At 41.7% G+C, this 17876-nt stretch overlaps 1 protein-coding gene across 1 annotated transcript in view; it reads left to right on the top strand.

Moving 5' to 3' along the window:
* Window positions 1-17876, top strand: part of LOC128832509 (ubiquitin-conjugating enzyme E2 E2) — a 307401-nt gene that overhangs the window by 15247 nt on the left and 274278 nt on the right. The window contains exon 3 of the mRNA XM_054019974.1: window positions 727-777. Within this exon, the coding sequence (XP_053875949.1) occupies window positions 727-777 (51 nt within the window). The remainder of the gene's footprint in view (window positions 1-726; window positions 778-17876) is intronic.

The following is a 17876-nucleotide window of genomic DNA, read 5'->3' as shown; positions in this document are numbered from 1 at the left end:
GGGGAAAGGTAATTTGGTCACTCCAGTTTTCTTCATTGAGGTGATAAAAAGCAATGGATACCTGCTTCTTTAGTCCAGATCTTTGGAAGAGGGGAGAGCATTCAGTAATGTTGAATTATTCCTTTTTACCCCTGGATGCTGCAGAAAACTCTCCAGGCTGTGGTTGAACACCTTTTGTAGTCACGTTTTGGATGGACGTGACTAGGTTTACAGGGTGTGTGGTCTGGAGAGCCTCTATGGGTGGCATGCTACCCTGCCAAATCTATAGGAATTTTCTCATCTAAACTGGTGGTGATTCCTAAACTGATGGGTAGACTTCTGCTTTACACTTTTAAATTCATTTGGGGGAAGAGGAATGGTTTGGCCCAGCACATGTGCAGAAGATAAAGAAATGTAATGCCACCACACACCAAAAAAAAATAAGTGTTTATGTACATTTGGTTGGGTTCAAACATATAAAGGACCAAATTTACTCCCAACAGAACTGGGTGAATTTAAAATTAAAAACTTAACACACACACACACACACACACACACACTGCAGCCTGACTTTTGTCACATATTTTGTTAAGCAGTTTTATGAAACTTTGACATCAACTTTCCATTACAGATGAGAACTAACTATATATCTTAGTATTAACTACATTAGATATTTTTCATAAAGTTGGAGGAAATCCATTTAAGAAAAAGTATTGGCTTTATATCTTCTTTTTCTTTTCTCTTAAGAATTCAGAAAGAACTTGCAGAAATTACATTAGACCCTCCTCCAAACTGTAGGTAAGTTTACATGGATTTTATTAATTTGAAATGCATATGGAAATTACATAGAGGACCAGAGGTAAATTTCAGTTTTTCCTTCAAGGTAAATACTTAATTTGGTGATTTTTGACATAAAGGACTGTAGATACCATTGTTTGTAGATGCAAAAATTTGTTATCACTTAAATGATAGCAGTGGTGATCAGGAGAGGTTTGCTAAAAATACAGCACTAATGAAATGTAGGCGAAATTATTAGATACAGGATAAAAGTCAGATCAGTAGCATTTTGTTTACAATCCTGGAAAATATTTTTTCGGTGAATGTTATTAGTGTGTTTGACTCTTCCTTACAAATTGATAACTTTGAGAAAAATGTTAAGTACAAATATTGCAGAACTTGGTCTTTTTCCCTTTTTTTTTTTTTTTTTTTTTAAATTTTATTTCAGAGGAAACTTAATGAAGTGGAGTTGGCTATCAAACATTTTTTATGACTTTATGCTTTGCCTTTCTGTCAGTTATGTTTATTTATGGAGAGTTAAAACTTGCTTTAAAATTAGTAATGCTGTAGGCAAAGAAAACCCTGTTACCTTGTAGCTCAGATTTTGTAAAGTAGTTTTCAGATGGCTGCCCCAGAATTCTTATCTGGCAGCTTGACATAACGGTCATATTGGAATTATGCCAGAGTTGTGCAGCAGTACTTAAAGGAGCCCCAGAATAGTACCTCTTGTAATGGGAAGTCAGACTAATAGATGGATGAATAGTTCTCATCCAATTTGGCCAACTGATTTCCAGTGTTGCATGTGATAAGGGTCCAGTCTCTCAAACTTTCTTTTTACAACACTATAGAACAGGGGTCAACAACCTTTCAGAAGTGTTGTGCCGTGTCTTTCTTTATTCACCCTAATTTAAGGTTTCGCGTGCCAGTAATACATTTTAATGTTTTTAGAAGGTCTCTTTCTATAAGTCTATAATATATAACTAAACTATTGTTGTATGCAAAGTAAATAAGGTTTTTAAAATGTTTAAGAAGCTTCATTTAAAATTAAATTAAAATGCAGAGCCCTCTGGACTGATGGCCAGGACCTGGGCAGTGTGAGTGCCACTGAAAATCAGCTTGCGTGCTACCTTCGGCACGTGTGCTATGGGTTGCCTACCCCTGCTATAGAAGTAGCTGATGGCATGCAGTTTTTATAATAAAAAGAATGAGGAGTACTTGTGGCACCTTAGAGACTAACAAATTTATTTGAGCATAAGCTTTCGTGGACTACAGCCCACTTCATCAGATGCATGCAGTGGAAAATACAGTAGGAAAATTATATATATACAGAGAACATGAAGAAATGGGTGTTGCCATACCAACTCAAATGAGACTAATAGAATAAGGCGGGCTGTTATTAGCAGGAGGAAAAAAAAACTTTTGTAGTGATAATCAGGATTGCCCATTTCAAACAGTTGACAAGGTGAGTAACAGTAGGGGGAAAATTAGCATGGGGAAATAGTTTAGTTTGTGTAATGACTCATTCACTCCCAGTCTTTATTCAAGCCTAATTTAATGGTGTCCATTTTGCAAATTAATTCCAGTTCTGCAGTTTCTCATTGGAGTCTGTTTTTGAAGTGTTTTTGTTGAATAATTGCTACTTTTAGGTCTGTAATAGAGTGACCAGGGAGGTTGAAGTGTTTTCCGACTGGTTTTTGAATGTTGTAATTCTTGATGTCAGATTTGTGTCCATTTATTCTTTTGGGTAGAGACTGTCCGGTTTGGCCAATGTACATGGCAGAGGGTCATTGCTGGCTCATGATGGCATATATCACATTGGTAGATGTGCAGGTGAATGAGCCTCTGATAGTGTGGCTGATGTGATTAGGTCCTATGATGAATCCCAGTACATTTCAGTATCAAATTAACTAAGGAACTGGTAGTAAAAATAACAGTGGGCTTTATTGTTTTGGTCGCTTGACAAAAGTATGTGTGTAAGAAAACGTTATAAGAAGATTTGATATAGTTGTGCTGGATCGCAGGATGTAATTCAGGTAGTTACATATGAAAGTACTGTGCAGGGAAGTGGCCTTGCAATAATAGTGTTCAAAGAGTATTTCAGTCAATTAGGATGAACATTGCTTTGCTAGATAAAACATTTTAATAGCTAAGCTGTTCTGTCATACTTATGACTGTGAGTCTTCAGTCACATCAAAGCTGTTTCAAATGGCAGGTCTTTACTTGGGTGTTGATAACTGCTTATTAGTGGACTGATTTGCTGAGGTAAATATAAAATTCCAGTCTACACAAAAATGCATAAATGAAGAAAGAGCACTTTGAACGGAATCTAAAAGGCTTGCAATTTTTAGAACAGACATATTTGTTTTAGTTTTCTGAATCCTTTCTCTTATAACAAAGCAATCATTTTAGTACACTAGGTACTGCTATATATAATAATTTTTTAAAGCAAGTGTAAAGTCATCACTAATGAGCTTAGTGGAAACCTCTTTTAGCAACTCGTACAGAAAATGTGTGAACTGGGGATTTACTGTTCTCTGAATTTGTTGGACTAATGACAAAGTACCATTGAAATCCAATACATGATGGAGGCAATCTGTCTTGCAAAATGAAAGAATTACATTTAACTTAGTGTCTGGTCCTTCAATGTATTTCGTGTTGTGATCTCGATAGATAATCATTTAGTAACTTTACTATTGGCAAATGTATTTTTATAGTCAATAAGAAATCACTTCATTTAGTTTTATACTGTGGTGACAGTCTAGTGTGTTTTTTCTAAATTTTACTTATTTTCTATTATATTTAAACATTACAAAATCAATATACCAGCCAGGGATGATTCCTCAATATGATGAAGAAAGATAGGTTGTAAGAGAGTATTTCTTATCCTAAAATACTTGATTTCTTGTAGAAACTCAGCTCATTCTTACAGAACATGTGCTAAAGATAAATATTGAATAGGATATAGGTATCAGTTTTCCTCCAAATGGGTCTCAGATGGTTTTTATAAACTGTTTGTACTAATTACCACTCCAGTCCCAGTCCACATGCAGGTACACTCCCATTGATTTTTTTTTTTCCAATGGGAGTTTTACACACATACATGGCAAGATTGGGCTATAGATGTGTGTACACATCTGTTTTTATTTTTTCTAATTCTCCCTCCCCCCCTCAATTCAAATGCAGCCAGGTGTGAAGTGAAACTGTCAACTATTTAACAAGGCATGAGAGCTATATCAAATAGCTTAGGATCTCTAAGTGTAGAATACTTTATACAGATGAAAATATAGTGATATATTAGGCTAAAGTTACCTGAATTGGAATTTGGCTAGTATTTGGGGGGCTAGGGGATAGGACAGCCCTATTCATATATGAAATGCCATGGGATCTTTGGTTCACCACAGATGGTCAGGACCTTGATTTTTACGTCACATCCAAAAACCCGCTAGTACAGTAGTGCCCCTTTAAGCTATGATAGGGTAGATAGAGTCTCAGTATTAATTCAGGAGGAAGAGCACCACCAACCAAATTGCTAAGACCACTTCATCATTTGCAAGCCTAAACTTATTTAAACTTACATAGCATATTTGTGAAAATCTGCTTGTTTTAGAGAAACCTATGTTACTGACATATATGTGTTCCTCGATAATTAGCAGACAATTACTGTGGCAACTTGAAACATTTCTTTCCAAAACTGAGAAATTTAGTCAGTTTTGTGCATATGAAAATCTGAGAGCAATAGGAGTTGGTGATTTCAGATAGCTTTGTGAGTCATAGAAGTACAGAAAGTTGCTTTCAAAACTGAAATTCCATAGTATATGGACTACCATGGCCTTTGGGTATTTTAGCAACAAGACATTTAAAATGAGTTATTTTGTGTGATATAGTTTACTGCTTGTGAGCACTTACAAATTTAAAATTGTATTCGATTTTTTTACATGGGAATGTGTGATGTTATATCCAGCAGTCCTTACCCAGGGCAAAAGTCTTTTTTATGTCAGAGAATTTTGTGCTGGTGAGAACATGGGTATAGATAAGCTCTTGCATGTACACATCAGACATAAAAGCAATGGATTTCGGAGGTCCTGTAAAGGTGGATTTAGGAGTATATGAAACCTAAGTTCCATGCTTTAATAGGTATTAGTGTATTCTATATTCAGTGGGCCTTGGTTCAGTCCTATGGAAAGAATCCCACTCACCTTAATAAACTTTGGATCATACCCTCTGTGTGTGTGTGTGTGTGTGTGTAATATATCAAATGTCTTGGATAGTAACCGAAGCCAAGCTGCGGGGAGGGGAAAGTGTGCCATCATTACCATTTACAAAGAGCCATATCTCATGAAGAATCTGGTATATTGCCTTGTCAGTATCAAAAACTGAAAGTTTCTTTTGGGCCCTTGTTCTCCCCTTGAGAGGGGGATAGCTCAGTGGCTTGAGCATTGGCCTGCTAAACCCAGGGTTGTGAGTTCAATCCTTGAGGGGGCCACTTGGGGATCTGGGGCAAAATCAGTACTTGGTCCTGCTAGTGAAGGCAGGGGGCTGGCTAGACTCAATGACCTTTTGGGGTCCCTTCCAGTTCTGAGATAGGTATATCTCCATATATTGTGCAGAATGTGAATTACTATCAAGGCAAGTCGTGTAAGTAGAACAGAGAGACTATGGATCTCTGTATTTTAGAGGCCTAAACACTTTTAAGATTTCATTACAAAGTTTGAATTCTCAAAAAAGAAAAGAAAAAAGGGGAGGGGGGGAGGAAATCTCTACAATTTGGTTTATATTTTTTCCCCTACAGATAAATCTTAATTCCTGGTAATACTGCCTGCAGTAGATATTGTAACAAGCTAGGGCAGTGCTCAAACTTCTCACACGTTAAATTTAAGATTTTATATATCTGTTGTATAGAAAACAATCCCCACCTTCTCTAATTTTTACATAGTTTAGACAGTCTCTTAGTAGGACAGCATCTCATGGGACACCTCTTACCTATTCCTGATCATGTAGATCACCTCCCCCTCCCCCTGACAATAGAATAACATCTCTGTGGCAATTACAGCAGTTGCTTACATGGAAAAGTAATATTAGGAAAGTATGTATTGTATTTTTAGCTTTTTTTCCCAATATGAATTTAGTAGCTGAAACAAGGAGGAGAGATCGAGCACAAAATAAGTAGTTGGCTCTCTCTGGACCATGGTTTGGAAACCAGAGCCCAACAATTTCCCATTTAAATCAGTTCAGTGTCCCATAACCTTCCCCACTCTGCAATGATCTTTTATGGCAACTGTGCTGGTGCATGTCACAATCCCTTCATTTTCCTATACATTTTTTCTCTTGTCATATTTTTTTAAGCTTTCCAGTATTTTATGGGCTGTGCTTTAAACTAACTTGCTATGCAGCCTACTGGATAAATACTGTCTGTTTAAAAACAATTGTGTTAAAACCCTAATGTGTACTTATTAAAATTTATATCTACTTTAAACCTCCATAGATTCCAGGGCCAGCTAAATCTGAAATTCTTTTGAGGAAGTGCTATCACATTATTGTTTTTTTTTTTTTTTTTTTTTCCTGATTCTTTTGTGCTCTGTTCAGCCTAGATTTGCCTTGTTTTTGCTGGTCCAGTAAGACTACTAGCCTACTCCCAGAGTATTCTCACCCACTGGGTTGTTATACTCCTGTTCAAGACTTTGTCCCCATAGGCTGTTACAAACTGCCCAGTCCATTGGCTCTGTGTGGCAATTGAACTCTTGAATAATTTGTTCGGAGATGGATACTCCGTGTGATTCCTCCTCTCTTCATACTTACCCTCCCAACCCAATAGGGTAAGGTTCCTCTTTGTCCAACAGTCAGAGGAAACTTTAAAGAGGTTGTATTGCCAGAGTGTGATGATTTCTTGTTTGATGATTCCCTTATAGAACTTGGGAAGAGATGGTGTAAGTTGTGCCGAAGAGTGGACTCTCCCTCAACAGCGGTAGAGGTGGCTTTCCTGATTGAAAGGAGTCTTCCTCTTTTCTTGCTGACAGTCATGTGACTTGAGAGATGTGCAATGTTGCCCATGTCCAGCAGGAAAATCCCTCTTGCTCTCTCCCCATCTTCCCCCCCCCCCCCCCCCCCCCCAAAAAAAACCACCTTAAAACTAAAGGTTGGTCACTTTTTTTTATTTTAATTTAAAATAAATAGCTATCAGGACTTTTGATCAGTTGATTTTTTTTTTATTATTATTATTCGTTTGGGTTGTGGTAAAGTGGAATTGATCCAGTCACTGGGTTGTGGGAATGCCAGTGGTATTGGTGTGTGAGATGCAAACCAGACTCAAAATAGGGAATTGTGGTTCACAAGAGATTAGGAGTTTATTTAAATGAACTCCTCTTCCTCTGAGCAGCTCCATTGCCTTCTGCTACAGATGTACTCCCCCTCTCATCCCATTTGATCTTGCACAGGGGATTTACTTCCTGCCTGAATGGGCTTACCCTGCTGTGCAGTCACTTCTGTGTAGCCTCCTGGAGAATACCTTACAAGAGTACAGATAATTTCTTCTGGCCAGGCCTCTAAGAATGTACTTCAACCAACATCAGTTAATCAGAAGCATATAGTGGAGGATGGTAGTATTAAAGCACAGAGCCCTGTAGGTGTAAGATGGCTCTTAGTGTCTTCATTATAGAATTAACAATTTTTATTTATTTATTTTTACTAGTTACCGGTAGTACACATTACTAGTGCTTTCTGCATCTTTTAATATTTTTTCTCTGCATGTTGCTGTTTCAAAATGGAGTAAAGGATGTGTTCCCCAAAAACACACACAATACCATCCCAGGGTAATCACTTAATTTATAACAGCAGCTATGGTACATTTTATCACTGTTAGTGTGCCTTGTTTTATAACTGGTAGTTTCAGATTTATTACTTAAAATACCTTGGGTGGAAAGTGTCAGATTACTTTCTAGTATGTAATCTTTTAATTCCTTTAGCTATTTTCTTTTTGAAAAAGAAATCTAGGATAGCATCTTCTGTCATCTTTTTAAGGTCCAAAGTACTTAGCTGTAATGCAAACTGAAGATTAATCAGTTTAAAAAATTTTCTTCAAACAAATAGCTGTTACGTTTGTTTTCCCTGTAAATATTACTCTTTTAGCGCCGTTTCTCTCCGGCTGCTGACTGAAGCAAGGGCCGCATTCTGAAAGGGGCTTTAGAGCTGCAGGCCAGGGGACGGGGCCCCCTTAGCCCAGGGCCTTGCAGCCCCTAAAGCTTCTGCGTTCGGGGTGGCCCTGCCTGCCTGGGCGTGTGTGTGCGCGTGGCTCCCAGAATCGCGGCCATGGGGGTGGTGCTGTGCTGCGCAGAGCCACCTGCACACCCCCTGCACCAAACAGGAGCTGCCCCAGGTAAGTGCTCTGCACCTCCTGCCTGCCCCAGCCCTAAGCGCCCTCCCGCACCCCCCACCCTGAGCACCCTACCGCACCCTAACTCCCTCCCAGACCCCGCACACCCACCCTGAGCACCCGCCTGCACCCTGACTCCCTCCCAGACCCTGCACCTCCAGCCCTGAGCCCCAGGGGTAAGCCAGGGGCACCTCCCCACCACAGTACAGTACTGTACAGTATATAATGCCTCTTGTCTGCCCAAAAAAATTTTCCTTGGAACCTAACCCCCTGCATTTACATTAAATCTTATGGGAAAATTGGATTTGTTTAACATCGTTTCACTTAAAGTTGCATTTTTCAGGAACATAACTACGTTAAGTGAGGAGTTACTGTATTATGCGCCAGGCTCCAGCTGCTAGTCCCAGCCAGCCAGGTTGGGGAGGGATGGGGCTTCCTCTTCCCCTGCAGAGGCTGTTCCCGCAGCTGGGTCAGACCCACCTCCAGGAAGCTCCGTGTCTGCTGGCTGGGAGTCCAGCTCTGAAGGCAGCACAGAAGCTTCCTGCAGCTGGGTGAGGTTTCCAGAGGTGGGTTTTGACCCGGCCCTGGGAGCGGCCTGTCTAGGGGAAGAGGAAGTTCCGTCCTTCCTCTGCCCAGCTGGCTGGGACTAGCAGCATGTGCCTGATGAATGGTAGGAGCCCCCCACCCCCAGCCTTGCCCCTCCCTGGCTTCAGCACCAGCACTTGGAGATTAAAGAAGCCTTGGGCTGGCTCTGTGTGTGTGTTGGCGGGGGAGACTGACCATGGTGCCTCTCTGACCATTGGGCCCTGGGTGGTAACCCACCCATAGGGCGCACCCCCCAAAAGTGATAACTCCTCCATGCTCTGCAACCCTCACTTCTGCACTGCTACTGGTGACGGCACTGAAGGCAGTGAGAGTTCCGTGATCCCCTATGATAGCTTTGTGACCCCCTTTTGGGTTGGTACCCCCGTGGTTATAACACCATGAAATTTCATATGTAAACATCTGAAACCGTGAAATTGACTATTTTTAAAATCTTATGACTAAAATTGACCAAAATGGACAGTGAATTTGGAAGGGCCCTACCCAAAATTTTTGTGCATTTAAAAAAACAAACAACACACAAGCAAAAAAAAACCAACTCCACAAGCCTGCACAGCACTATTTGATGTCTGCAATCTATGACAGAAGCATGGAGCCTGTGGAGCTCTAAACTGTTTTCTTGAATGATACAAATACAAAATGCAGGATTCTTCTGATATTTGTGGAGCCACAGGAGGTACCACAACTGTGGATGTGAGGATGTCTTCAAGGACAGTTTGCTGAGAAATATAGCAAAAAACAAGTCAGGTTTGTTGGTGGTGGTCACAGAGCAGTTGTAGATGGTGAAATGCTGCTTCTGAGCTTGAGAAACGAGCATTGACTGGTGGGATCACATTGTAATGCAGGTTTGGGATGATGAGCACTGGTTGAAGAACTTTCAGATGAAACTTGTTCCAGACCTCCAGCACATGGATGCCAGACAGATAGCGGCATTGACAGTGGCAAAGCAAATGACAGTTCCAATTATACTCTGCAAGCTTGTGGTGCTGGATTGCTACCGATCAGTGGGAAATCATTTTGGAGTTGGAAAATCCACAGTGGGGGCCACTGTCATGCAAGTATCTTGGGCCACTAATTGTTGCCTGCATGGAGAACGTGTAGGAAACAGGGATGTATTTGGGGCAGTGGGGTTTCCAAACCGCAGTGGAGCAATAGACGGCATGCAGATCCCTGTTTTGGCCTCAGACCACCTTGCTAGGTGTAAATCTACAGAGTATGCCAATAGATAGGGCTACTTTTCCATGGTTATGCTAGTGTTGATGGCTCACTCCGGGGGTGCTTCGCCTATATCAGTGTGGACCGGTCAGGAAAGATGCATGATCTTCGCATCTTGAAGAATACTGGACTGTCCAGAAAACTGCAAGCAAGGACATTCTTCCCTGATTGTCGGATTACCCATTGGTGATATTGAAATACTATTAGTGATTCTGCGGGAACCATCCTACCCCTTGCGCTCCACTGGCTCATGAAACCATACACAGGACACGCTGACAATACCAAGGAAAACTCAGTTACAGGCTCAGCAGGTGCAGAGTGTCTGTTGAATATGCTTTTGCTAGATTGAAGGGATGCTTGTGGTGGTTACTCACTAGACTGGATCTCAGTGAGAAAAATATCCCAGTGGATTTGCCTCTTGTGTCTTGCATAATATCTTGTGAGGCTGGGGGGGGGGGGGGGGTAGCTGCTTCAAGGGTGGAGTGGCTGTCTGCTGACTTTGAGCATACAGACACCAAGGCTATTGCAAGAGCACAATGTGGAGCTCTGAGGTTAAGGGAGGCTTTGAAAGAGCACTTTAGCAATCAGTCACAGTAGTGTTCTCTGGGCCTGGAGTTTTGGGTGCTGCTAAGAATTGTCATGCTCACTGTACGCTTATAAATATGACTAGGTGTTTTCATGAAGCTATGAATTCTGTAGTGCTTGGTGTGCGTTTACACATACTGTTTGCTTTGACCACTGCTATGCATTCTACAGTGTTTGTGCGTTAAAAGATAATTCAGTTATCCAAAAATAGAACTTTACTGAGGTGGGAAAAATGGTGAAGAAAAGCAATGTGCAAAATAACCACCAGGCAATGTTTTATACTACATTTTAACAGGGTGGAAATTTAAAATAAAAGGAAATAAACATATATGTCTATTTTAGTGCATAAATTTAGTTCATTGTGGTTACACATACACCTGTGAGAACCACGATGGGTTTATGTGAAGCTGTGGTATGTGTAGCGAGCAGTGACCATGAAGTTCTCCAAGGAGCGCAAAGGGTAGAAGGTCTGGGATTTTGGGGCCTGTAGGTGAACCAGGGTCTGCAGTATTTGAGTTTGTTGCCCATGAAGACCCATAATGCCTGCTAAATGCATTTCCTGCTAAATGTTCTGCTGGTGCTCCTGGGCCTTTTTCCTGTCCTCTCCCCACTGTTGGCCATATTGGCCCTCCAAGCCCTTTGTTCGTGGTTCAGTGCATCGCTGGCTTGCGGGATCTGAGAACATGTTCTCTTCTTTCTGCTTCTCGGGGTCAGGCATCTGCAGCTGGAGAAAGGACACTCCTCAGAGCTGCCACGACAGAAGCTGCTGATAAAAAGATGTATCATTGGGCTTACAGTCACAATGGAAAAGGAGAGTGATTTCAAAACTCCCTTCCCCTCTTCCCAGAAACACTTTTAACAAGAAATGCTTATTGATGTTTCAGCTTTGGAATGCCTCCACCCAGCATCGCTCTCCAGCCCTAGCGAGTATGGCCCACATGGGGGAAGGATTTTCTGTTGCATGAAGCTATAGAATTTCAGTCCCTATTCCATTGGAATAGGCATAGGGCAAGGCCACTGAATATTTGGCACTGTTTTTCCAGAGGGCATAGATTTTTAGCTGATATCCCACTCCTGTGTCTTTGTGATGCTCAGAAACTGTTGCTACTGGTGTCCTGAGCCTGTATGCCACTAGCTTTTTCACTGCAGTGGCGCTAGCTGAACTAATCAGAGAGTGTTGTGGGAAAGTGTCCTCCTGCACAGGAAGAAATAAGGCAGCTTGTGTGTGTGTGTGTGTGGGGAGCCAGCCTGGTCAGTTGGGCAGTTGCACCCAACTAAAGTGAGCTGTTAGGTGTGCTCAACAAGTTGGGCAATCAGGAAAAGACATTTCAAAAATATGCTGTTTTAAACAGAGATATGTGGCTTCTGGTTTCTGTGATTCCCTTGGCAGTGGAGTTGAAAATTGTGAACAGAGCAGTCTCTGTCAGAGGAAGTGGTGTATTGTGGGAGAGTTGCTGGAGGACAATTAGGGTCAACACGTCATGCAGTGTTTACACTTGCACTGTTGAGCTTAGTAGGTCGACTTTGGTGACTCTAATGGGGTGCTTAGGTTGGCTGGAGATAAATTTGAGTGTATGCATGTATGCAAATAGGCCATACAAGGTGACTTAATGTCAACCTAATTTTGTAGTGTAGCCCAGGCCTTAGTGTAGATTGTATATCATAAAGCTGTTATATCTTTTGTTACTCCCACATTACCCCTCTTCAAGAAAAACCTCAGATGAATATGCTAAATTAATAGATACTTCTCAGGAAGGCAAAAAAAGCAAACTTGGTGTCCCTAGGCCACATAACTGTGTAGGTATTGTAAGTCAAAAGACACAAATGCACAACTTGTTAATACTACTTATTTGGCTTTAGAAGTTTTCCCCAAGCTTTCTTAAAAATATGGTTTGCCCTGGGATGTGATGCGGCATGTAAAATTCCAGGAAGATAGGTTTCTTTATGGTGGAACTCTGATGGAGGAAGGTTGTTTGAACCCCGACTTTAATGGATAGTTAGCATTGGCCTAAACTGTAGAGTAGTTACTGCTCCTTCATAAGTGTTCATGCTGGTATTAGTAGTATATTTAGACTTGTGTATACTACTAGTCGTCTAGTAAATGTTAGGAGAAAAAAATGAAACCTACTTCCTCTGGCTTTGCTTATAAGGTTGACAGTGTAATTGGATAAGTAGTTTTTAAATAAACCATAGTTACTTTTCTGGACTTAAAACATCAGTGCTTTGTTTATGCAGAAATAAGGGATGGAAAAACCCTCTTCCCATAGCTTTTTTTTTTTTTTTAAGTAGCATTGTCCAAATTCACTCTATATAGCTATGATAGGGCACCTCCTTTGACATTATTAGACTTGCACTCTTGTTCTGATAAGCTAGGAAAAATAGAGTGAAAAACTATCTGTCTTATTAGGACCAGTCAGTACCTTTCATCTATGGATATTGGTTCTTATACTTTCTCAGAACAAATATGAAAACAAATTGTGCTAAATTATGCTGGGGGCCACTACAGCCCCTAGACCAGCCCCCACTTGGAGGGTGCTAAGGGGGGCTTAAAGATGCCTCCGCTCCTCACCTCCTAGGTCTTGATTTCTGTTCTGTGCCTCTTATAGCACTGCATGGAACCTCACTGCAAGGGCCAAATTCTGCCCCAAATTCAGTTTGACCACACGTGTATGTCTGAGAGCAGAGTTTGAACTGTGTGCTTAATTTCATATTTTAAAATCCTTTTCTTTCTAGGAAAAGCCTACAAGAACATCTGAAAAAATTTTGTGTGCGCATATGTGAATGAATGGGTGTGTTTGTTGCACCTGTCAGTCATAAAATGAAGGAAACCTGACTTTTTATGAAAACGTAAAAAACATTTTCCTCGTCCTGCTCAGACTTTTGCATACCAAGCTTCAATACCAAAGTAGTTTTTATTGCAGTTATAAATCCCTAAACATTTTATTTTTAAAATCAGAAAACTAGGCACTGTATTCAACCGTAGCATCCCTAAGACAATGCTATAACTTTTTAATTATTCCTGGAATATGTTAAACATGTGTTTACAGTAATAGTGAGCATGCATCATCTATTTTCCATAATGCTTTGGAAGAAAAGTGGCAGTTCAGAAACAAGAATTTCATGAACTAATAGATGTATACTTTTCAGTATCTCAGAAACTAAATATGAATCAGATCTTTTTAGTTTTCGTTGTCTAAACTGATGTGCAGTAATATTTGTGCTGTACTTACACATTTGCAGCTTTGTTACAAGATTTTGGGGGTATCTAATTGGCCACAGCTTTGAATCACATCTTAACACATACCAAATGTTGCTAATTACAGTTAAGATATCTCCTTGAAATAATCTTTATATTCACTTACCCTGACAATTTTTTCACTCGTTTATATGCCTTTAATTTTTCACGCTAACAGTTCTTACAGTGCTTTAATTTATTTTTGTTTCAAAGCTGTAGAATTGGATTAAACAGGCCTCTTTAAACACTTCCATGTTGGTTGGCAAGGAGCCAGTTACTGTATATCAGCTATCTTAATAGAAACCATGCTTAGCAATGCCTCACATATGGCAGCTCTTGTTTGTGTGGTATGGCATGATGTGTCTTAAATATTACCTCTTATACTGTAGTTAAATTTATGCCAGAAACTGAAGTTTCCTCTGATTAACATTAACAAACTGGTAATGAGCCAATTGTTTCTATTTTGGGGGTGAAGGGGGAAACTATCATTAAATACATAATTTAATGTCTGCTGTGCACAAAGCACTATTTATGTGGCCTTTATTAACTTGAGATCCTTACTGTGACAGTAGTGAAGGCTACAGATGAGTGATGACATGCTTTCTGAACACTCTTGGCTCTTAATACTGTAAATATTATGGAGGCACAGATCATGGCTCCATAGTTTAGATTAAGATGCGTTTTGCACTTAAATCAGGGGATTCAGCTACTTTTATGTAAGGAAAAAGTATATTTTCAGAAAAGTAAGTTACTATTTGAATACTGAATGAACTTGAGAATTTGCAAGTAAATTCATTATTTGGTTTGAGTTAAATTTTAATAGGTCCCTAAAGACACTTAGAACTCTGTATCAGACCTTTTTGTTCGGGGTAACCTCAGTTTAGGCGTTGTCTTTTTATACAAACTTGCAGAGGCAACTCCTAAGTAGAACTGGTGCAGTAGGTCTGTGGCACTTTAAAATAAGTTTTAAGGAATAATGATCATTCTTTCCATTATTCTTCATAACTAAAAGTTTCTCCATCAGCAGAGGCTGAAAAACATTGTTCTTCCGGGAAACTGCCTTCTATTGACTGGGTGCATCCATCTCCAGCTCTGGTAGGTGCACTTTCTGACCGAGTGTACCAGTTCAGCAGTCCCTCATGGCCATGTTTCCATTCATGGGGAAATGACTCACCTCTGGCTTCGCATTATTGTGGTTTGCTGTGCTCTTCACGATCTTTATGCACAGCATTGATGACACTGGAATCCAAGTGGGTCTGTAGACATCTCCCGTGGGATTTCAGTCTGCCAAGAGCACATCCAACAACCATTCTACACCTGCTTATAGTGTAATTAAACCTTCTTTTGCCGTCTCATCTTCAGGGTAAGATTTCATAAGCCAAGGCAAAAGAGGGTAAGCAGGGTCCCCCAGAATAATGGTGGGGACAGTAACTCCATTTTTGACAATGTCATTTCTTGACAATAGTCCTAGCCTGACCATGAATGTAGGTTTCCGACTGGCAAAAAACCCTGGTATCATGAATTTTCCCAATGCAGCCCATGTGGACATTCATAAATTAACCTCTGTGATCCACAAGGGACAACATAACAACGGAGCAGTACCCTTTTTGATTATGTTCTCAAGAGCTCCTGGAGGAGGGCAGACTCTGAGCAGGTGAGTCCCATCAGTGGCCTAAGTGCAGTTGGGAAGCCCTATTCCAGGGGTGGGCAACCTCTTTGGCCTGAGGGCCACATCGGGGTTGTGCTACTGTATAGAGGGCCGGGTAGGGAAGGCTGTGCCTCCCCAAACAGCCTGGCCCCCACCCCCTATCCAACCCCTCCCACTTTTCACCCCCTGACTGCCCCCCTCAGAACCCCCAACCCATCCAACCCCCCGCTCCTTGTCCCCTGACTGTCCCGACCCCTATCCACACCCCCACCCCCTGACAGCCCCCCCGGGACTCCCACCCCCTATCCAGCAGCCCTCTGCTCCTCGTCCCCTGACCATCCCCTCCCTGGACCCCCGTCCCTAACTGCCCCCCGGATCCCACCCCCTTATTCAACCCCCCCACTCCCTCTCCCCTGACTGCCCTCCTGACCCCTATCCACATCCCTGCCCCTGACTGCCCCCCCCACAACCTCTGCCCCATCCAACTGCCCCCTCCTCCCTGAGTGCCCCCCAGCGGGGGTCAGCAGGGAAGGGGCCGGGGACTAGGCTCCCCAGCCAGGAGCTCAGGGGCCGGGCTGGATGTGTCCCGTGGGCTGTAGTTTGCCCATGTCTGCCCTATTCTCTCAAAGCCAGCAATTATTTCAGGAATATCTTTTATATCCACTACTTTGGGATAATCCACATTTCTGACTGTGGTAAAAGTGGTGCTGAAGGTTTTTGAGGCAGTCAGATTTCCAGCACCAAACTGTGACCGTCTGGGGTAGCCAGCTTCCAGACGGTTATAGGAACTCACTTTTGGTCGAGCAGGGCTGTCCTCATGCAGGTGTTTATGCTGGAGGGTAGGGGCAAGCTGTTCACAAAACTTCAGAAATGTAGCTTTCTTCATGCCAAAGTTCTGGACCCACTGCTGGCCTTCCCAAGTTTGCAAGATGAAGTTGTTCCATCCAGTCTGTGCTTGTAGCCCTGCTCCAGAAGTGCCGGTCTACGTTGAGGGCATCAGCGGTTATGCAGAGTGTCATGAGCAGCATCAATCAGTTTGAGTCTGCCATGTCTGTGTCATTGTCGTCGTCGCAGTCGTCGTCCTCCTCTTTCCTCAGTCATAAGCTCTGTCAAGTGCTTTTGGTGGGTCAGAAAACATCGCTGAAAAGTCCACCAGCGTCTTACAGAAGCTCTACCCATTTCTCTAAACAGAAGTGAAAGCGCAAGCAAGATAAGCTGTTCATATGGTGCTTCCATATTGCTGGGAGGAGAGCGCGCAGACCAAAATTAGTGCTCGGCAGGATGTATTGGCTGTCCAAACTTCCCATAATGTGCAGGATGGGCAGTTGAGTTTTCCTATGCTGCACCACAGTCAAAAGGCTAGAATGGCCACATTTTCAGGAAGGTGCTAGGAAGTCTGGGATATGGTTGGTTTGAGTTGGGTCTGTATGTTGCAGTGTGGATGCCAGAGCCCTGGGTTTGACCGCAGGGTAGAAAATTGTCAACCCTAGGTTAAGAATCAGTGAAGACAGTCAAGTCCTGGGTTCTCTAACCAAGGGTCCGCGGACTTGTGTCCCACTAATCCTGGGCTTACATTGCAGTGTAGGCATACCCAAAATGGCTGCTCTCCTCTGTTTTCAATGGGACAGGCTGACATCTGCTTTCAACCTTAATGCCATATTAGCATAGTTTGGGTCTGGGAATACTACAAAATGCAATACAATAATACTGGCTTCTTAAATGTACTAAATGGCTGTGTTCCCTTTAACTAGGTGATTTTCTGTAGCATTTAAAAATGGATTGATGGAATACATACAGCAGTTTTGAGAGAGACTCACTGTAAATAAATGTTTGATACTTGTTCTACATGTTCATTTAACTTTTCTTAATATTAATTACCATTGTATTAATTTATTAACAGTGGATGGCATTGGTTAAATATTGTTGGGATGGGAGAACTGTTAATGCAGTTAATTAAGTCTGAATTTGGCCATGTAAATTTACACAGATTTATTAGTCAAATTAAAATTGGTAGTTAGTGGTGTTTCAAAAATAGTGCCTGGTGTGTTCTCTAAAATGTCTGACAAATCGCAATTAGATTATTTATTGAATAAAGTGGCTGACTGTTACCGTTTGAATACTATATAAAGCTTTAGCCATGATCTGTGCTGGAATGGCGCAGGGTCATCTTGCTGCAGCAGGAGTTCCCCGGGACAAATACTGTTTCATTTCAGTCAGAACTCCTCTTGTGAGTACATGGTGCACCTCTGTCACCCAAGGAAAAAAAAGCAGCATATGCGGTCCTCTATGAAAGTGCAGTTCTGCTGGCTGGTTGAGGTGTAAGGAACCCTGGCTTTAAGCCACCACTGATGCTACTCCAGAGCAAAAGTTCTGAACTCAAGTCACTTTGTTGCTGGCATCTGTGTGGGGAAAAGCAGGTTCTTCATCCTGCCTTTCCCTATCCTGGGGTACTTGGGTAGGGTTTGCCA

The sequence above is a fragment of the Malaclemys terrapin genome, chromosome 2 (assembly GCF_027887155.1).
Source record: "Malaclemys terrapin pileata isolate rMalTer1 chromosome 2, rMalTer1.hap1, whole genome shotgun sequence".
NCBI classification, from domain to species: domain Eukaryota; kingdom Metazoa; phylum Chordata; order Testudines; family Emydidae; genus Malaclemys; species Malaclemys terrapin.
The sequence above is the reverse complement of the archived record's forward strand: the minus strand, read 5'-3'. Positions and strand labels throughout refer to the sequence as shown.